At 48.2% G+C, this 17,142-nt stretch overlaps 1 protein-coding gene across 4 annotated transcripts in view; it reads left to right on the top strand.

Moving 5' to 3' along the window:
* cacna2d3a (calcium channel, voltage-dependent, alpha 2/delta subunit 3a) overlaps window positions 1-17,142 on the top strand; it is a 330,804-nt gene that overhangs the window by 17,767 nt on the left and 295,895 nt on the right. For all 4 annotated transcript variants that reach the window (XM_055932451.1, XM_055932450.1, XM_055932448.1 and 1 more), the window contains exon 2: window positions 8,163-8,222. In XM_055932451.1, coding sequence (XP_055788426.1) covers window positions 8,163-8,222 — 60 coding nt within the window. The remainder of the gene's footprint in view (window positions 1-8,162; window positions 8,223-17,142) is intronic.

Genomic DNA, 17,142 nt, shown 5'->3' with positions numbered 1-17,142 from the left:
GCCAGTGTAACAGTATAGCTTCCGTCCCTCTCCTCTCTCCTACCTGGGCTCGAACCAGGAACACATCGACAACAGCCACCCTCGAAGCAGCGTTACCCATGCAGAGCAAAAGGAACAACCACTCCAAGTCTCAGAGCAAGTGACGTTTGAAACGCTATTAGCGCGCACCCTGCTAACTAGCTAGCCATTTCACATCGGTTACACCAGCCTAATCTCGGGAGTTGATAGGCTTGAAGTCATAAACAGCGCAATGCTTGAAGCATTGGCAAACGCACAAAAGTGCTGTTTGAATGAATGCTTATGAGCCTGCTGGCGCCTACCATCGCTCAGTCAGACTGCTCTATCAAATCATAGACTTAATTATAACATAATAACACAAAGAAATACGAGCCTTAGGTCACTAATATAGTCGAATCCGGAAACTATCATCTCGAAAACAAAACGTTTATTGTTTCAGTGAAATATGGAACCGTTCCGTATTTTATCTAACGGGTGGCCATAAGTCTAAAGTCTAAATATTCCTGTTACATTGCACAACCTTCAATGTTATGTCATAATTACGTAAAATTCTGGCAAATTAGTTCGCAACGAGTCAGGCGGCCCAAACTGTTGCATGTACCCTGACTCTGCGTGCAATGAACGCAAGAGAAGTGACACAATTTCACCTGGTTAATATTGCCTGCTAACCTGTATTTCTTTTAGCTAAATATGCAGGTTTAAAACTATATACTTCTGTGTATTGATTTTAAGAAAGGCATTGATGTTTATGGTTAGGTACAGTCGTGCAACGAGTGTGCTTTTTTCACAAATGCGCTTTTGTTAAATCATCCCTTGTTTGGCGAAGTTGGCTGTCTTTGTTAGGGAGAAATAGTCTTCACGCAGTTCGCAACGAGCCAGGCGGCCCAAACTGCTGCATATACCCTGACTCTGTTGCAAGAGAAGTGACACAATTTCCCGAGTTAAAAGAAATTCATGTTAGCAGGCAATATTAACTAAATATGCAGGTTTAAAAATATATACTTGTGTATTGATTTTGAGAAAGGCATTGATGTTTATGGTTAGGTACACGTTGGAGCAACAACATTCCTTTTTCGCGAAAGCGCACCACATCGATTATATGCAACGCAGGACACGCTAGATGAACTAGTAATATCATCAACCATTTGTAGTTAACTAGTGATTAGGATTGATTGATTGTTTTTTATAAGATAAGTTTAATGCTAGCTAGCAACTTACCTTGGCTTCTTACTGCATTCGCCTAACAGGCAGGCTCCTCGTGGAGTGCAATGTAAGGCAGGTGGTTAGAGCGTTGGACTAGTTAACCGTAAGGTTGCAAGATTGAATCCCCGAGCTGACAAGGTAAAAAATATGTCGTTCTGCCTCTGAACAAGGAAGTTAACCCACCGTTCCTATGCTGTCATTGAAAATAAGAATGGATTCTTAACTGACTTGCCTAGTTAAATAAAGGTTAACATTTTTTTTGAAAAAGACTTCTGATTTTTATGAAAACTTGAAGTCGGCCCTAATTAATCGGCCTATTCCGATTAATCGGTCGACCTCTAATCCACATACTCAGGACCTTTTCAAACATCTGTTTCTAGTGACCAGCCAGAGAAGAGAGGTTATTTGTCTCATATCATAATCCAGCATGGGAAGTACTGATGACTGTTCAGATATTGATCTTTCTCTCTTACAGCCTCTCTCTCTCTCTCTTTCTCTCTCTCTGTGTGAGTGTGTCTACATGGTGTGTAGCCAATCTAAACGTGCTAAACACGAGGTAGGAAAGTGTCACAGAGCAGTTTTCCATTTTGTCAATGCTGCAACTCTCTCCCTGCTGGTTTGACAAAATTAATTGCTGTCCCCGGTGCTATTGATGGCCCGACCCAGCTCAGCTCTCTTTGGGCCAGCCCTCTGGCACCATCAGGTGCCCAACGGACCTGACACGGAACCACGGGCCAAGATAAAACAGAAACAGTAACAGGGACCAAGCCTTAGAGAGCATAACCTGCCCCGGAACCACGGTTCAAAGCCTTAGACAGCATAACCTGCCCCAGAACCACAGTTCAAAGCCTTAAACAGCATAACCTGCCCCAGAACCACGGTTCAAAGCCTTAGACAGCATAACCTGCCCCAGAACCACAGTTCAAAGCCTTAAACAGCATAACCTGCCCCAAAACCACGGCTCAAAGCCTTAAACAGCATAACCTGCCGCAGAACCACAGTTCAAAGCCTTAAACAGCATAACCTGCCCCAGAACCACGGTTCAACGCCTTAAACAGCATAACCTACCCCAGAACCACGGCTCAAAGCCTTAAACAGCATAACCTACCCCAGAACCACGGCTCAAAGCCTTAAACAGCATAACCTGCCCCAGAACCACAGTTCAAAGCCTTAAACAGCATAACCTGCCCCAGAACCACAGTTCAAAGCCTTAATTAAACAGCATAACCTGCCCCAGAACCATGGCTCAAAGCCTTAAACAGCATAACCTGCCTCAGAACCACGGTTCAGCGCCTTAAACAGCATAACCTACCCCAGAACCACGGTTCAACGCCTTAAACAGCATAACCTACCCCAGAACCACGGCTCAAAGCCTTAAACAGCATAACCTGCCTCAGAACCACGGTTCAGCGCCTTAAACAGCATAACCTACCCCAGAACCACGGTTCAACGCCTTAAACAGCATAACCTACCCCAGAACCACGGCTCAAAGCCTTAAACAGCATAACCTGCCCCAGAACCACGGTTCAAAGCCTTGAACAGCATAACCTGCCCCAGAACCACAGTTCAAAGCCTTAAACAGCATAACCTGCCCCAGAACCACAGTTCAAAGCCTTAAACAGCATAACCTGCCCCAGAACCATGGCTCAAAGCCTTAAACAGCATAACCTGCCCCAGAACCACGGTTCAAAGCCTTAAAAAGCATAACCTGCCCCAGAACCACGGTTCAAAGCCTTAAACAGCATAACCTGCCGCAGAACCACAGTTCAAAGCCTTAAACAGCATAACCTGCCCCAGAACCACGGTTCAAAGCCTTAGACAGCATAACCTGCCCCAGAACCACGGTTCAAAGCCTTAGACAGCATAACCTGCCCCAGAACCACGGCTCAAAGCCTTAAACCGCATAACCTGCCCCAGAACCACAGTTCAAAGCCTTAAACAGCATAACCTGCCCCAGAACCACGGTTCAAAGCCTTAGACAGCATAACCTGCCCCAGAACCACGGTTCAAAGCCTTAAACCGCATAACCTGCCCCAGAACCACAGTTCAAAGCCTTAGAGAGCATAACCTGCCCCAGAACCACTGTTCAAAGCCTTAGACAGCATAACCTGCCCCAGAACCACGGCTCAAAGCCTTAAACCGCATAACCTGCCCCAGAACCACAGTTCAAAGCCTTAAACAGCATAACCTGCCCCAGAACCACAGTTCAAAGCCTTAAACAGCATAACCTGCCCCAGAACCATGGCTCAAAGCCTTAAACAGCATAACCTGCCTCAGAACCACGGTTCAGCGCCTTAAACAGCATAACCTACCCCAGAACCACGGCTCAAAGCCTTAAACAGCATAACCTGCCCCAGAACCACGGTTCAAAGCCTTAAACAGCATAACCTACCCCAGAACCACGGTTCAACACCTTAAACAACATAACCTGCCCCAGAACCACGGTTCAACACCTTAAACAACATAACCTGCCCCAGAACCACGGTTCAACACCTTAAACAACATAACCTGCCCCAGAACCACGGTTCAACACCTTAAACAACATAACCTGCCCCAGAACCACGGTTCAACACCTTAAACAACATAACCTGCCCCAGAACCACGGTTCAACACCTTAAACAACATAACCTGCCCCAGAACCACGGCTCAAAGCCTTAAACAGCATTTACTGTACCCATGACTTTGACAGTACCCTGGGCCAAGCATAACTGTCTGGACCTGCTCTGCTGCCAGGGTCAAGCCGTAAACATCCCCCTAACCAAGACTATATCAACTGATACAGGACCAAGGGGCAAGGCCAGAATTGAAATTATTCTGACGCTTGACCTTTTCCCTCAGAATGTGTATGCTGTACCTGTGTCAACTGCGGTAGAGCTGTCCCATTTTAATGCTGATTCAGGTTTGGGGGTAGTGTTATCTGATCCTAGGTCTACCCTCCACTGCAGCATATGACTGAGTGTTTGTTGCTAACCCTACCAGGGGAGAACATTCAGTAACAGGCCAATGCGTTTTCTACCCTTCTCCTCCCACTGTAGAGAGTGAAATGTGCATAGGCAAGGCTGAAAGTACTGCGTCAAAGTCCTGGACTTTCTCTAAAAGTCAATAATGCATGCAACCTCTCCCTCCTCCTTCACAACTCCCCCTCGTTTCTCACCCTCCCTTTCTCTCCCCTACTCTCCTTCAACAGGAGCTGTTAGCTTCTCACCCTCCCTTTCTCTCCCCTACTCCCCTTCAACAGGAGCTGTTAGCTTCTCACCCTCCCTTTCTCTCCCCTACTCTCCTTCAACAGGAGCTGTTAGCATCTCAACCCTCCCTTTCTCTACCCTACTCCCCTTCAACAGGAGCTGTTAGCATCTCAACCCTTACATTTCACTCTTCTCCTCTCCACCCCCTCATCTCCCCTCCTCCCCCACTCCTCCCTCCTCCTCACAACTTCCTCCCCTCCACCCTCTCATCTCCCCCTTCCTCTCCTTCTCCCTCCTCCCCCTCCAACAGCAGTTGTTGTCATAGGTCAGCTGTACAGGCAACTTCTGCTCTTCTCCACCACATGCTTTTTTGTTCCATTCATAATTGATGGAGATATTTAAGGTCAGAGGCTTCAGCTCTGAACCCATCAGCACAGGAACATGTCAGAACTCAGCGTTCACTGCTGTCTGTTTAGGAACACGAGACACAGTCAAGTTGACACACAGAAGAGACGGATCAGTTCTGAAGATTTGAATCGAGTGTGTTCACTTTGATCACGTTGTCTGTCCGTCAGTCTGTCCGTCTCTGGCTTTCTGGTGACTTCTGAAGCTGACCAGCTAGACGCACAGACAGGTGTAAAGATCATACAATTACTCACCATCAAAAGGGTAGGTAGATGGACGGAGAGACCTACAGCCAGGCAGACAGACAGACAGACAGACTGTCATACAGACAGACAGAAAGACTGAATGATAGACAGACAGATGACAGATGGACAGACGGACACTGGCAGGCAGGCATGTGTGCGTGCTCACAAAACACACACACACACACACACACACACACACACACACACACACACACACACACACACACACACACACACACACACACACACACACACACACACACACACACACACACACACACACACACACACACACGCACACACTTATTATTAAATGATCGTGCATGCACTCACTCGCTCACTCACTCCTGCACACACTCATGCATGCAAACAGTCAGTCACGCACACGTGTGCTCGCTATGCCCACATGCCCACACACCCACACACACACACACCGTCCTTTGACTGACATTTTCAGGAGGGCTGCCACAGAGATGAGATCACAGGGCTAATATCATAACGCTTGTCAACAGAGGCGAACATCCTCGCACACACACACACACACACACACACACACACACACACACACACACACACACACACACACACACACACACACACACACACACACACACACACACACACACACACACACACACACACACACACACACACACACACACACACACACACAGCAGTTTCACAGGCAGCATCTGACTCTGACATTTCCCTCTGAGTACCAGGCTAACCGGTCAGACCTTTAGAGAATGTTACTCATCCATTCCTCTCTCATGCTTCTTTTATTCCTCTCCTCCTTATCTGTTTGTTCCTGTAGCACGCACAGGTCTGGATATCCACGCGTATCACGCACCAGAGGCTCTATGGCTTCAGTCACAGTAAAAAGACACACAGTGTTCATTTATCACTTTATCTGTCCGTCAGTCTGTCCGTCTCTGGCTTTCTGGTGACTTCTGAAGCTGACCAGCTAGACACACAGACAGGTGTAAAGATCACATTATTACTCACCATCAAAAGGGTAGGTAGACGGACGGAGAGACCTGCAGACAGACAGAGAGACAGACAGAGATACAGACACTGGCAGACAGGCATGTGAGCATACACGCACACGCACACACACACACACACACACACACACACACACACACACACACACACACACACACACACACACACACACACACACACACACACACACACACACACACACACACACACACACACACACACACACACACACACACACACACACACACACACACACACACACACACACTTCAAATAAGGCAGTAAATTGTGGTGGCTTCCTGAAAAGCCATTAGAATGGTAATGTGAGGTGGAGTGAATCGAAGAGTCCCTCACCAGACCAGACCCAGCTGGGTGAGAGGGGAATCATTCACCATAAGATGTTGTTCCATGCTCATATCACTGCCATTGTGTCTGTGTGTTTATGTGTGTGTGTGTGTTGTGATGCTCAGTGACAGGTTGCCTGTGGGAGGCAGGGCTGGCATACTGTGGCATTTACTTGCAGACTAAAGGTGAGTCTGCAGGTAGCACAGCTTGCTAGTGCATTGTGGATGGTGATAGAGGAAGGGCTGAGAACACACACTCCTGCTCAGAGGATTGCAGGTTCAATCCCAGAGCTAGGCAGTCCTCTGTTTTAACCCTATCCCAAACCTTACTCCTTGCCAGAATTCATGTTTAAACTTAACCATTTATCCCCGCAAAACTCTAACCCCTGGCAAAATTTGACTACTGAAGTGAAACCATGATACCTTGTTAGGCAGCCTGGTCTCATAGACTGGACATGAAATAGTAAACGTAAAACCGGGATACGAATTAATATGCTGGTGTTACGTTTGTTATGGTTACATAAGACAGAAGGTTACCTAAAGCAAATGTCAAAGTAAGGTGGTTGTTCAGGCATATAAAGCAAACGTCTTGCAACCTGAAGGTTGTGAGTTCGAATCTCATCACGGTTAACTTTATCTAATTAGCAACTTTTCAACTACTTACTCATTGTTTTGCTACTTTGCAACTACTTAGCATATTAGCCAACCCTTCCCCTAACCCTAACCTTAACCCTTTTATCTAACCCTTTTTCTAACCCTAACCTTAACCCTTTTATCTAACCCTCCCCTAACCCTAACCTTAACCCTTTTATCTAACCCTTCACCTAACCCTAACCTTAACCCTTTAACCTAACTCCTAAACTTAACCCTACCCTTAACCCTAACCCTAAATCCTATCCTAGCTATAATTCATATAATATCATACGTTTTCATATTATACGAAATGGGTGGTGGACATCCACAAATTAATATATACCATACGAGATGTAACATAGCATACTAAATGTCTAGGCTTTACATACAGAATAATACGAAATGCTCTGAGACCAGGTTGTGTTGGGGGTTTAACTGATAACCTCACTCTGGGGAGAGGAACAAACACAAACGCTAATATGCAAACACACAGGCGAAAACAAGCATACATGCATGTAGAAGCAAGCAGAGTACCCACTCTTAGGAAAAGAGACAAATAAAGACAGCTAGAATCAGATACCCACAATGCCCTGTAGGTGTACGCAGCAGACGGCATGCCAGCGAAGCGGTGGGGATGGAGTCAAAGTGTGTGTGTGTGTGTGTGCGCGCGTGTGCGTGTGTGTATGTGTGTATGTGTGCATGTGCGTGTGCGTGCGTGTGCGTGTGCGTATGCGCGCGCGTGTGTGTGTGTGTGTGTGATGGAGTTTTTATTTGGAGCGTCCAGAAACCCTTAGGGTGTCATTACTTCTGTTGCTGAATGAAATAGCTTCAATCTACATAGTGGCCAAGTGTGTGTGTGTGATTGAGTGTGTGTGTTATCATTGAGTGTTATCAAGTGTGTTACCATGGTGACAGATGTTGTTATAAGCAGTAGGCAACAGATTCACTTAATTTATATGATCCTCATGAACAGTAGTGTGGTGTTTTGCTGCTAATATTAATTAGTAAAGGATTGGTGTAAACTACTATAACTATTCTCTTTCTCTCTCTCTCTCTCGCTCTCGCTCTCGCTCTCGCTCTCTCTCTCTCTCTCTCTCTCTATATATATATATATCTCCCTAAAGCGTCTGGTGGAGGCAGCAGAGGAGGCCCACCTGCAGCATGAAGATGACCCAGACCTACAGGTATGTGACAGTAGAACGTATGCTAGCTCCCAGAGCTAGTGCTTTAGCTTCGTGGGCTAACACGGTCCTGTGCTGCACAGGTGATCTACGGTTCAACATGTTGGGGTTATTAACATGAATATGACGACCAGAGGAATTGTGTTCTACTGTATGTGATTGAAATAATGTTGTACCACAAAAATTGTTATCATATAGGAGAGTGTTTTGAAGATCCACAATTAAATGGCCCAGAAGATGACATTCACCACATAGCCACAGCTAGATAGCTTAGTTTAAATGCAGGAGGGGCAGGAAGAGAGGGAAAAGCATTAGCAATTTCATTCATGTCCGTTTCACTTCACTGGCTAACCCTCTTTTCCCTTCTAAAAATACACCTGAGGGTGCAAGCCCAGAAAGACCCATAATCTGGCCTTGTGTCTTGCCACTTTCAAATTAAACCTCTCGTAGATATAATGCACACACACGCACGCATGCACGCACGCACGCACGCACACACACACACACACACACACACACACACACAAGCATGCAGAAATAGACTCAGACATATCTGCAAACTCAGTCCAACACAGCTTTTTCTCAGCCTCAGTTATGCTTCAAATCCATTTCAGCGGCTTTAGCAGAGAGGGAGCAACTTTAGCATGTGTGCAAGTGTACGAGTGTGTGCTTGTGTGTGTGTGTGTGTCGATGGGATTGGATTGAAGGGCGAGGTGAATTGAATTTCCAATTGAAGGATTACCAATAGTTTTCCGTTTTTGCGGGGATTTTTTACGCAATATGCACACATTTTTCACATTTGTGTTTTTTAATCAGAAATTATTGCTTATTGGTGCCTTCACGTGTGTAAAATATTATTGTTCTCTGATTTTTTTTAAATCATAGATTATAGTTATGTATGGAAATGTCTTCATTTTTGTAAAACGGTATATATTCATTGTTTAGCAGGAATGGAATGTTCGTATCCTGTATATTTGACTGTGATATGTGGTTAATTCACCTAGCTGTTTTAATGCACTTACTGTAAGTCACTCTGGATAAGAGCATATGCTAAAAGATAAAATTATTTACATACAGATCTCATATCACTGTATTCAATTATTATTACAAAAATGTGTTTAAATGTGTGATTTGTACAGTTCTTTATTAAACATGTAGTTAGTTGTTACATTTAACTGTAAAACCAAACAGTACTATTAATTTCTCTGAGAGTGAGGCCAATTTATAGCATTTTGCAAAAACAAAAGTGATTGATTTTAAACAAATACATGTGTCATTGAACATCCCCATGCCATGATTAGATTGTGAAAAAACAACAATCTCTTACAGAAATTGTTTAAACAATAAAAGCCAATTTACCAATATTTCTGAGTATTTCTGAAAATGGATATATACTGTACATAAATAGTACTATTACTGTAGTGTTTAGGAATTAAACACTTCAATTCATCTCCTATATTGGAATCAAGAGAACTGGTTAAGAGAACTGGTCTCTTAACACTGACCCTGGTCTCTTAACACTGACCCTGGTCTCTTAATACTGACCCTGGTCTCTTAACACTGACCCTGGCCTCTTAACACTGACCCTGGTCTCTTAACACTGACCCTGGCCTCTCAACACTGACCCTGGTCTCTTAACACTGACCCTGGTCTCTTAACACTGACCCTGGCCTCTTAACACTGACCCTGGTCTTTTAACGCTGACCCTGGCCTCTTAATACTGACCCTGGTCTCTTAACACTGACCCTGGTCTCTTAACACTGACCCTGGTCTCTTAACACTGACCCTGGTCTCTTAATACTGACCCTGGTCTCTTAACACTGACCCTGGTCTCTTAACACTGACCCTGGTCTCTTAACACTGACCCTGGCCTCTCAACACTGACCCTGGTCTCTTAACACTGACCCTGGTCTCTTAACACTGACCCTGGCCTCTTAACACTGACCCTGGCCTCTTAACACTGACCCTGGTCTCTTAACACTGACCCTGGTCTCTTAACACTGACCCTGGTCTCTTAACACTGACCCTGGTCTCTTAACACTGACCCTGGTCTCTTAACACTGACCCAGGTATTGCTGCCGTCTCACCTGTGTCAGCAGGTTCCCCCTCACTTTACAGAAGCAAAACAATTTGGCATTTAAGTGCTTTGTTGATGTTGTCCATTAGATTATTTCATTTATCTGTTTGGTTAGTCCTCTCAGTGTCTGTATCATTAATGTTTGGTTAGTCCTCTCAGTGTCTGTATCATTAATGTTTGGTTAGTAATCTCAGTGTCTGTATCAGTAATGTTTGGTAAGTCCCCTCAGTGTCTGTGTAACGGATTTCCTCCTCCTCTTCATCCGAAGAGGGGGAGCAGGGATTCGACCAAAACGCAGCGTGGTTATATGACATGATATTTATTAAACAAAACCGAAAACACGAAGAACACTTGAATAGATACAAAAAACAACAAACGACGTAGACTGACCTGAACGTAGGAACTTACATGTAACGAAGAACGCACGAATAGGAAAAACAGACTACACTAAAACCAAAAGAACAAACAAACCGAAACCGAAACAGTCCCGTGTGGCGTAACATACACAGACACTGACACAGGAGACAACCACCCACAACAAACAATGTGAAAACACCTACCTTAATATGGCTCTCAATATGAGGAAATGAAAACCACCTGGCTCTAATTGAGAGCCATATCAGGTCACCCTTAAACCAACATAGAAACACATAACATAGACTACCCACCCAAACTCACGCCCTGACCGTCAAACACATACAAAATAACAGAAAACCGGTCAGGAGCGTGACATAACCCCCCCCTCAAGGTGCGTACTCCGAACGCACCACCAAAAGTCAAGGGGAGGGTCTGGGTGGGCGTCTGACCACGGTGGTGGCTCAGGCTCTGGGCGAGGTCCCCACCCCACCATAGTCAAACCCAGCTTCCGTATTCCCTTCTGAATGCCCACCCTCCTATTCCACCCACTTAATTTAAGGGGTACCGTCGAGATAGGGGGCAGCACCGGGATAAGGTAGCTCAGGACAGAGAGGTAGGTCAGGATAGAGAGGTAGGTCAGGATAGAGGGGCAACTCCGGACTGAAGGGCAGCTCCGGACAGAGAGACAGCTCTGGACTGAGGGGCAGTTCTGGATGGCTGGCTCTGGCGGATCCTGGCTGGACGGCTCTGGCGGATCCTGGCTGTCTGGCTCTGGCTGGTCATGGCTGGCTGACGGCTCTGGCTGGTCATGGCTGGCTGACGGCTCTGGCTGGTCATGGCTGGCTGACGGCTCTGGCTGGTCATGGCTGGCTGATGGCTCTGGCTGGTCATGGCTGGCTGACGGCTCTGGCTGGTCATGGCTCGCTGACGGCTCCTTACGCTCATGGCTCGCTGACGGCTCTGGCAGATCCTGTCTGGTCGGCGGCTCTGGCAGATCCTGTCTGGTTGGCGGCTCTGGCAGATCCTGTCTGGTTGGCGGCTCTGGCAGATCCTGTCTGGTTGGCGGCTCTGGCAGATCCTGTCTGGTTGGCGGCTCTGGCAGATCCTGTCTGGTTGGCGGCTCTGGCAGATCCTGTCTGGTTGGCGGCTCTAGCGGCTCCTGACTGCCTAACGGCTCTGACGGCTCGGGACAGACGGGCGGCTCTAATGGCTCGGGACAGACGGATGGCTCAGACGGCACTGGGTAGACGGATGGCTCAGATGGCGCTGGGGAGACGGATGGCTCAGATAGCGCTGGGGAGACGGATGGCTCAGATGGCGCTGGGGAGACGGATGGCTCAGATGGCGCTGGGGAGACGGATGGCTCAGATGGCGCTGGGGAGACGGATGGCTCAGATGGCACTGGGCACACGGATGGCTCAGATGGCACTGGGCAGACGGATGGCTCTGGCCGGATGAGGCGCACTGTAGGCCAAGGACACGCACCTTCAGGCTAGTGCGGGGAGCAGGGACAGGGCACACTGACCTCTCGAACGCACTATAGGCCTGGTGCGTGGTACCGGCACTGGTGGTACCGGGCTAAGGGCACGCACCTCAGGGCGAGTGTTGGGAGAAGGAACAGTGCGTACAGGGCTCTGGAGACGCACAGGTGGCTTAGTGCGTGGTGCCGGAACTGGAGGCACTGGGCTGGAGACAGGCACCATAGGGAGAGTGCGTGGAGGAGGAACAGGGCTCTGGAAACGCACTGGAAGCCTGGTGCGTGGTGTAGGCACTGGTGGTACTGGGCTGGGGCGGGAAGGTGGCGCCGGAAATACCGGACCGTGCAGGCGTACTGGCTCCCTTGAGCACTGAGCCTGCCCAACCTTACCTGGTTGTATGCTCCCCGTCGCCTGACCAGTGCAGGGAGGTGGAATAACCCGCACCGGGCTATGTAGGCGAACCGGGGACACCATGCGTAAGGCTGGTGCCATGTAAGCCGGCCCAAGGAGACGTACTGGTGGCCAGATATGTAGAGCCGGCTTCATGGCACTTGGCTCAATGCTCAATCTAGACTGACCTGAACGTAGGAACTTACATGTAACGAAGAAAAACAGACTACACTAAAACCAAACAAACAAACAAACCGAAACCGAAACAGTCCCGTGTGGCGTAACATACACAGACACTGACACAGGAGACAACCACCCACAACAAACAATGTGAAAACACCTACCTTAATATGGCTCTCAATATGAGGAAATGAAAACCACCTGGCTCTAATTGAGAGCCATATCAGGTCACCCTTAAACCAACATAGAAACACATAACATAGACTACCCACCCAAACTCACGCCCTGACCGTCAAACACATACAAAATAACAGAAAACCGGTCAGGAGCGTGACATAACCCCCCCCTCAAGGTGCGTACTCCGAACGCACCACCAAAAGTCAAGGGGAGGGTCTGGGTGGGCGTCTGACCACGGTGGTGGCTCAGGCTCTGGGCGAGGTCCCCACCCCACCATAGTCAAACCCAGCTTCCGTATTCCCTTCTGAATGCCCACCCTCCTATTCCACCCACTTAATTTAAGGGGTACCGTCGAGATAGGGGGCAGCACCGGGATAAGGTAGCTCAGGACAGAGAGGTAGGTCAGGATAGAGAGGTAGGTCAGGATAGAGGGGCAACTCCGGACTGAAGGGCAGCTCCGGACAGAGAGACAGCTCTGGACTGAGGGGCAGTTCTGGATGGCTGGCTCTGGCGGATCCTGGCTGGACGGCTCTGGCGGATCCTGGCTGTCTGGCTCTGGCTGGTCATGGCTGGCTGACGGCTCTGGCTGGTCATGGCTGGCTGACGGCTCTGGCTGGTCATGGCTGGCTGACGGCTCTGGCTGGTCATGGCTGGCTGATGGCTCTGGCTGGTCATGGCTGGCTGACGGCTCTGGCTGGTCATGGCTCGCTGACGGCTCCTTACGCTCATGGCTCGCTGACGGCTCTGGCAGATCCTGTCTGGTCGGCGGCTCTGGCAGATCCTGTCTGGTTGGCGGCTCTGGCAGATCCTGTCTGGTTGGCGGCTCTGGCAGATCCTGTCTGGTTGGCGGCTCTGGCAGATCCTGTCTGGTTGGCGGCTCTGGCAGATCCTGTCTGGTTGGCGGCTCTAGCGGCTCCTGACTGCCTAACGGCTCTGACGGCTCGGGACAGACGGGCGGCTCTAATCGCTCGGGACAGACGGATGGCTCAGACGGCACTGGGTAGACGGATGGCTCAGATGGCGCTGGGGAGACGGATGGCTCAGATGGCGCTGGGGAGACGGATGGCTCAGATGGCGCTGGGGAGACGGATGGCTCAGATGGCGCTGGGGAGACGGATGGCTCAGATGGCGCTGGGGAGACGGATGGCTCAGATGGCGCTGGGGAGACGGATGGCTCAGATGGCGCTGGGGAGACGGATGGCTCAGATGGCACTGGGCACACGGATGGCTCAGATGGCACTGGGCAGACGGATGGCTCTGGCCGGATGAGGCGCACTGTAGGCCAAGGACACGCACCTTCAGGCTAGTGCGGGGAGCAGGGACAGGGCACACTGACCTCTCGAACGCACTATAGGCATGGTGCGTGGTACCGGCACTGGTGGTACCGGGCTAAGGGCACGCACCTCAGGGCGAGTGTTGGGAGAAGGAACAGTGCGTACAGGGCTCTGGAGACGCACAGGTGGCTTAGTGCGTGGTGCCGGAACTGGAGGCACTGGGCTGGAGACACGCACCATAGGGAGAGTGCGTGGAGGAGGAACAGGGCTCTGGAAACGCACTGGAAGCCTGGTGCGTGGTGTAGGCACTGGTGGTACTGGGCTGGGGCGGGAAGGTGGCGCCGGAAATACCGGACCGTGCAGGCGTACTGGCTCCCTTGAGCACTGAGCCTGCCCAACCTTACCTGGTTGTATGCTCCCCGTCGCCTGACCAGTGCAGGGAGGTGGAATAACCCGCACCGGGCTATGTAGGCGAACCGGGGACACCATGCGTAAGGCTGGTGCCATGTAAGCCGGCCCAAGGAGACGTACTGGTGGCCAGATATGTAGAGCCGGCTTCATGGCACTTGGCTCAATGCTCAATCTAGACTGACCTGAACGTAGGAACTTACATGTAACGAAGAAAAACAGACTACACTAAAACCAAACAAACAAACAAACCGAAACCGAAACAGTCCCGTGTGGCGTAACATACACAGACACTGACACAGGAGACAACCACCCACAACAAACACTGTGAAAACTCCTACCTTAATATGGCTCTCAATCAGAGGAAATGAAAACCACCTGGCTCTAATTGAGAGCCATATCAGGTCACCCTTAAACCAACATAGAAACACATAACATAGACTACCCACCCAAACTCACGCCCTGACCGTCAAACACATACAAAATAACAGAAAACCGGTCAGGAACGTGACAGTCTGTATCAGTGTTTGTCTATCATATTGTGCATGTATCAGGTTATTACTTTGCATACTACCTTTATCTAACTACATAATAAAAAACTACTATTTTTGATTGGACTTTTTAAAAAATATGTTGATTGTTGTTCCACATTTTGTTACGTACCAGCCTTATTCTAAAATGTATTAAATTCATTGTTTTCCTCATCAATACCCAATAATGACAAAGCAAAAACAGGTTTTTAGATTATTATTATTTTTTACAAATGTATTAAAAATAAAAACTGAAATACCTTATTTACATTAGGATTCAGACCCTTGGCTATGAGACTTGAAATTGAGCTCAAGTGCATTTCCATTGATCATCCTTGGAGTCCACCTGTGGTAAATTCAATTGATTGGACATGATTTGGAAAGGCACACCTGTCTATATAAGGTCCCACAGTTGACAGTGCATGTCAGAGCAAAAATCGAGCCATGAGGTCGAAGGAATTGTCCGTAGAGCTACAAGACAGGATTATGTCGAGGCACAGATTTGGGGAAGGGTTCCAAAACATGCAGCATTGAAGATCACCAAGAGCACAGTGGCCTCCATCATTCTTAAATGGAAGACGTTTGGAACCACCAAGAATCTTCCCAGAGCTGGCCGCCTATCCAAACTGTGCAGTGGGGGGAGAAGGGCCTTGGTCAGGGAGGTGACCATGAACCCGATGATGCTCCAGAGTTCCTCTGAGGAGATGGGAGGACCTTCTAGAAGGACAACCATCTCGGCAGCACTCCACCAATCAGTCCTTTATGGTATAGTGGCCAGACAGAAGCCATTCCTCTGTAAAATGCACATGACAGCCCGCATGGCGTTTACCAAAACGGCACCTAAAGGACTCTCAGACCATGAGAAACAAGATTCTCTGGTCTGATGAAACCAAGATTGAACTTTTTGGCCTGAATGCTAAGAGTCACGTCTGGAGGAAACCTAGCACCATCCCTACGGTGAAACATGGTGGTGGCAGCATCATGCTGTGGGGATGTTTTTCAGCGGCAGGGACTGGGAGACTAGTCAGGATAGAGGGAAATATGAACGGAGCAAAGTAAAGAGGTCCTTGATGAAAACCTGCTCCAGAGCGCTCAGGACCTCAGACTGGGGCAAAGATTCAACTTCCAACAGGACAAAGACCCTAAGCACACAGCCAAGACGACGCAGTAGTGGCTTCGGGGCAAGTCTCTGAATGTCCTTGAGTCACCCAGCTAGAGGTCAGTCTTGAACCCAAACGAACATCTCTGGAGAGACCTGAAAATAGCTTTTCAGCGACTGTCCACATCCAACCTGACATAGCTTGAAAGGATCTGCAGAGAAGAATGGGAGAAACTCCCCAAATACAGGTGTGCCAAGCTTGTAGCGTCATACTCAAGAAGATCCCAATTGCCAAAGGTGCCAATTGGGATATTTCAGTTTATTTTTAAACAAAAATCTGTTTTTGCTCTGTCATTATGGAGGTATTGTGTGTAGATTGATGAGGAAAAAAATCTATTTCTTCAATTTTAGATTATGACTGTAAGGTAACAAAATGTGTAAAAAGTCAAGTGGTCTGAATAATTCCTGAATGCCCTGTACATGTTGTAAACTGTGGGAGAATTACAAATTGATTTCATCAATAAGGTTCCTTTTGTCAGTTTGGTGAGAGTCATCGCAGTAGCAATCACTAATGTTTGTTTAGTCCTCTCGGTGTCTGTATCAGTGAGTGTGATGGGTCTCAGGCTGTTAGTGTCGAGGGCAGCAGCAGTAGTTTATGGGTGTAATTATTTGGCAGAGATTAGCTCAGCAAAGTGAGGACTGTTGTTTCAGTTTATTGACAGGGCTAAAGGTTTGATAGTATGGCACTCCCTCTCTCAGTACCCGTTGGAAACAGTAAAAAAAAAGTTGTTATATGCCTACCGGGGCGGCAGGTAGCCTAGTGGTTAGAGCGTTGGACTTGTAACTGAAAGGTTGCCAGGTCGAATCCCCGATCTGACAAGGTAAGAATCTATCATTCTGCTCCTGAACTGTTCCTAGGCTGTTATTCAAACTAAGAATTTGTATTTAAATGA

Source organism: Salvelinus fontinalis, chromosome 8 (assembly GCF_029448725.1).
Source record: "Salvelinus fontinalis isolate EN_2023a chromosome 8, ASM2944872v1, whole genome shotgun sequence".
Lineage (NCBI taxonomy): Eukaryota > Metazoa > Chordata > Actinopteri > Salmoniformes > Salmonidae > Salvelinus > Salvelinus fontinalis.
Note: the sequence above shows the minus strand (reverse complement) of the source record. Positions and strands in the feature narration are given on the sequence as shown.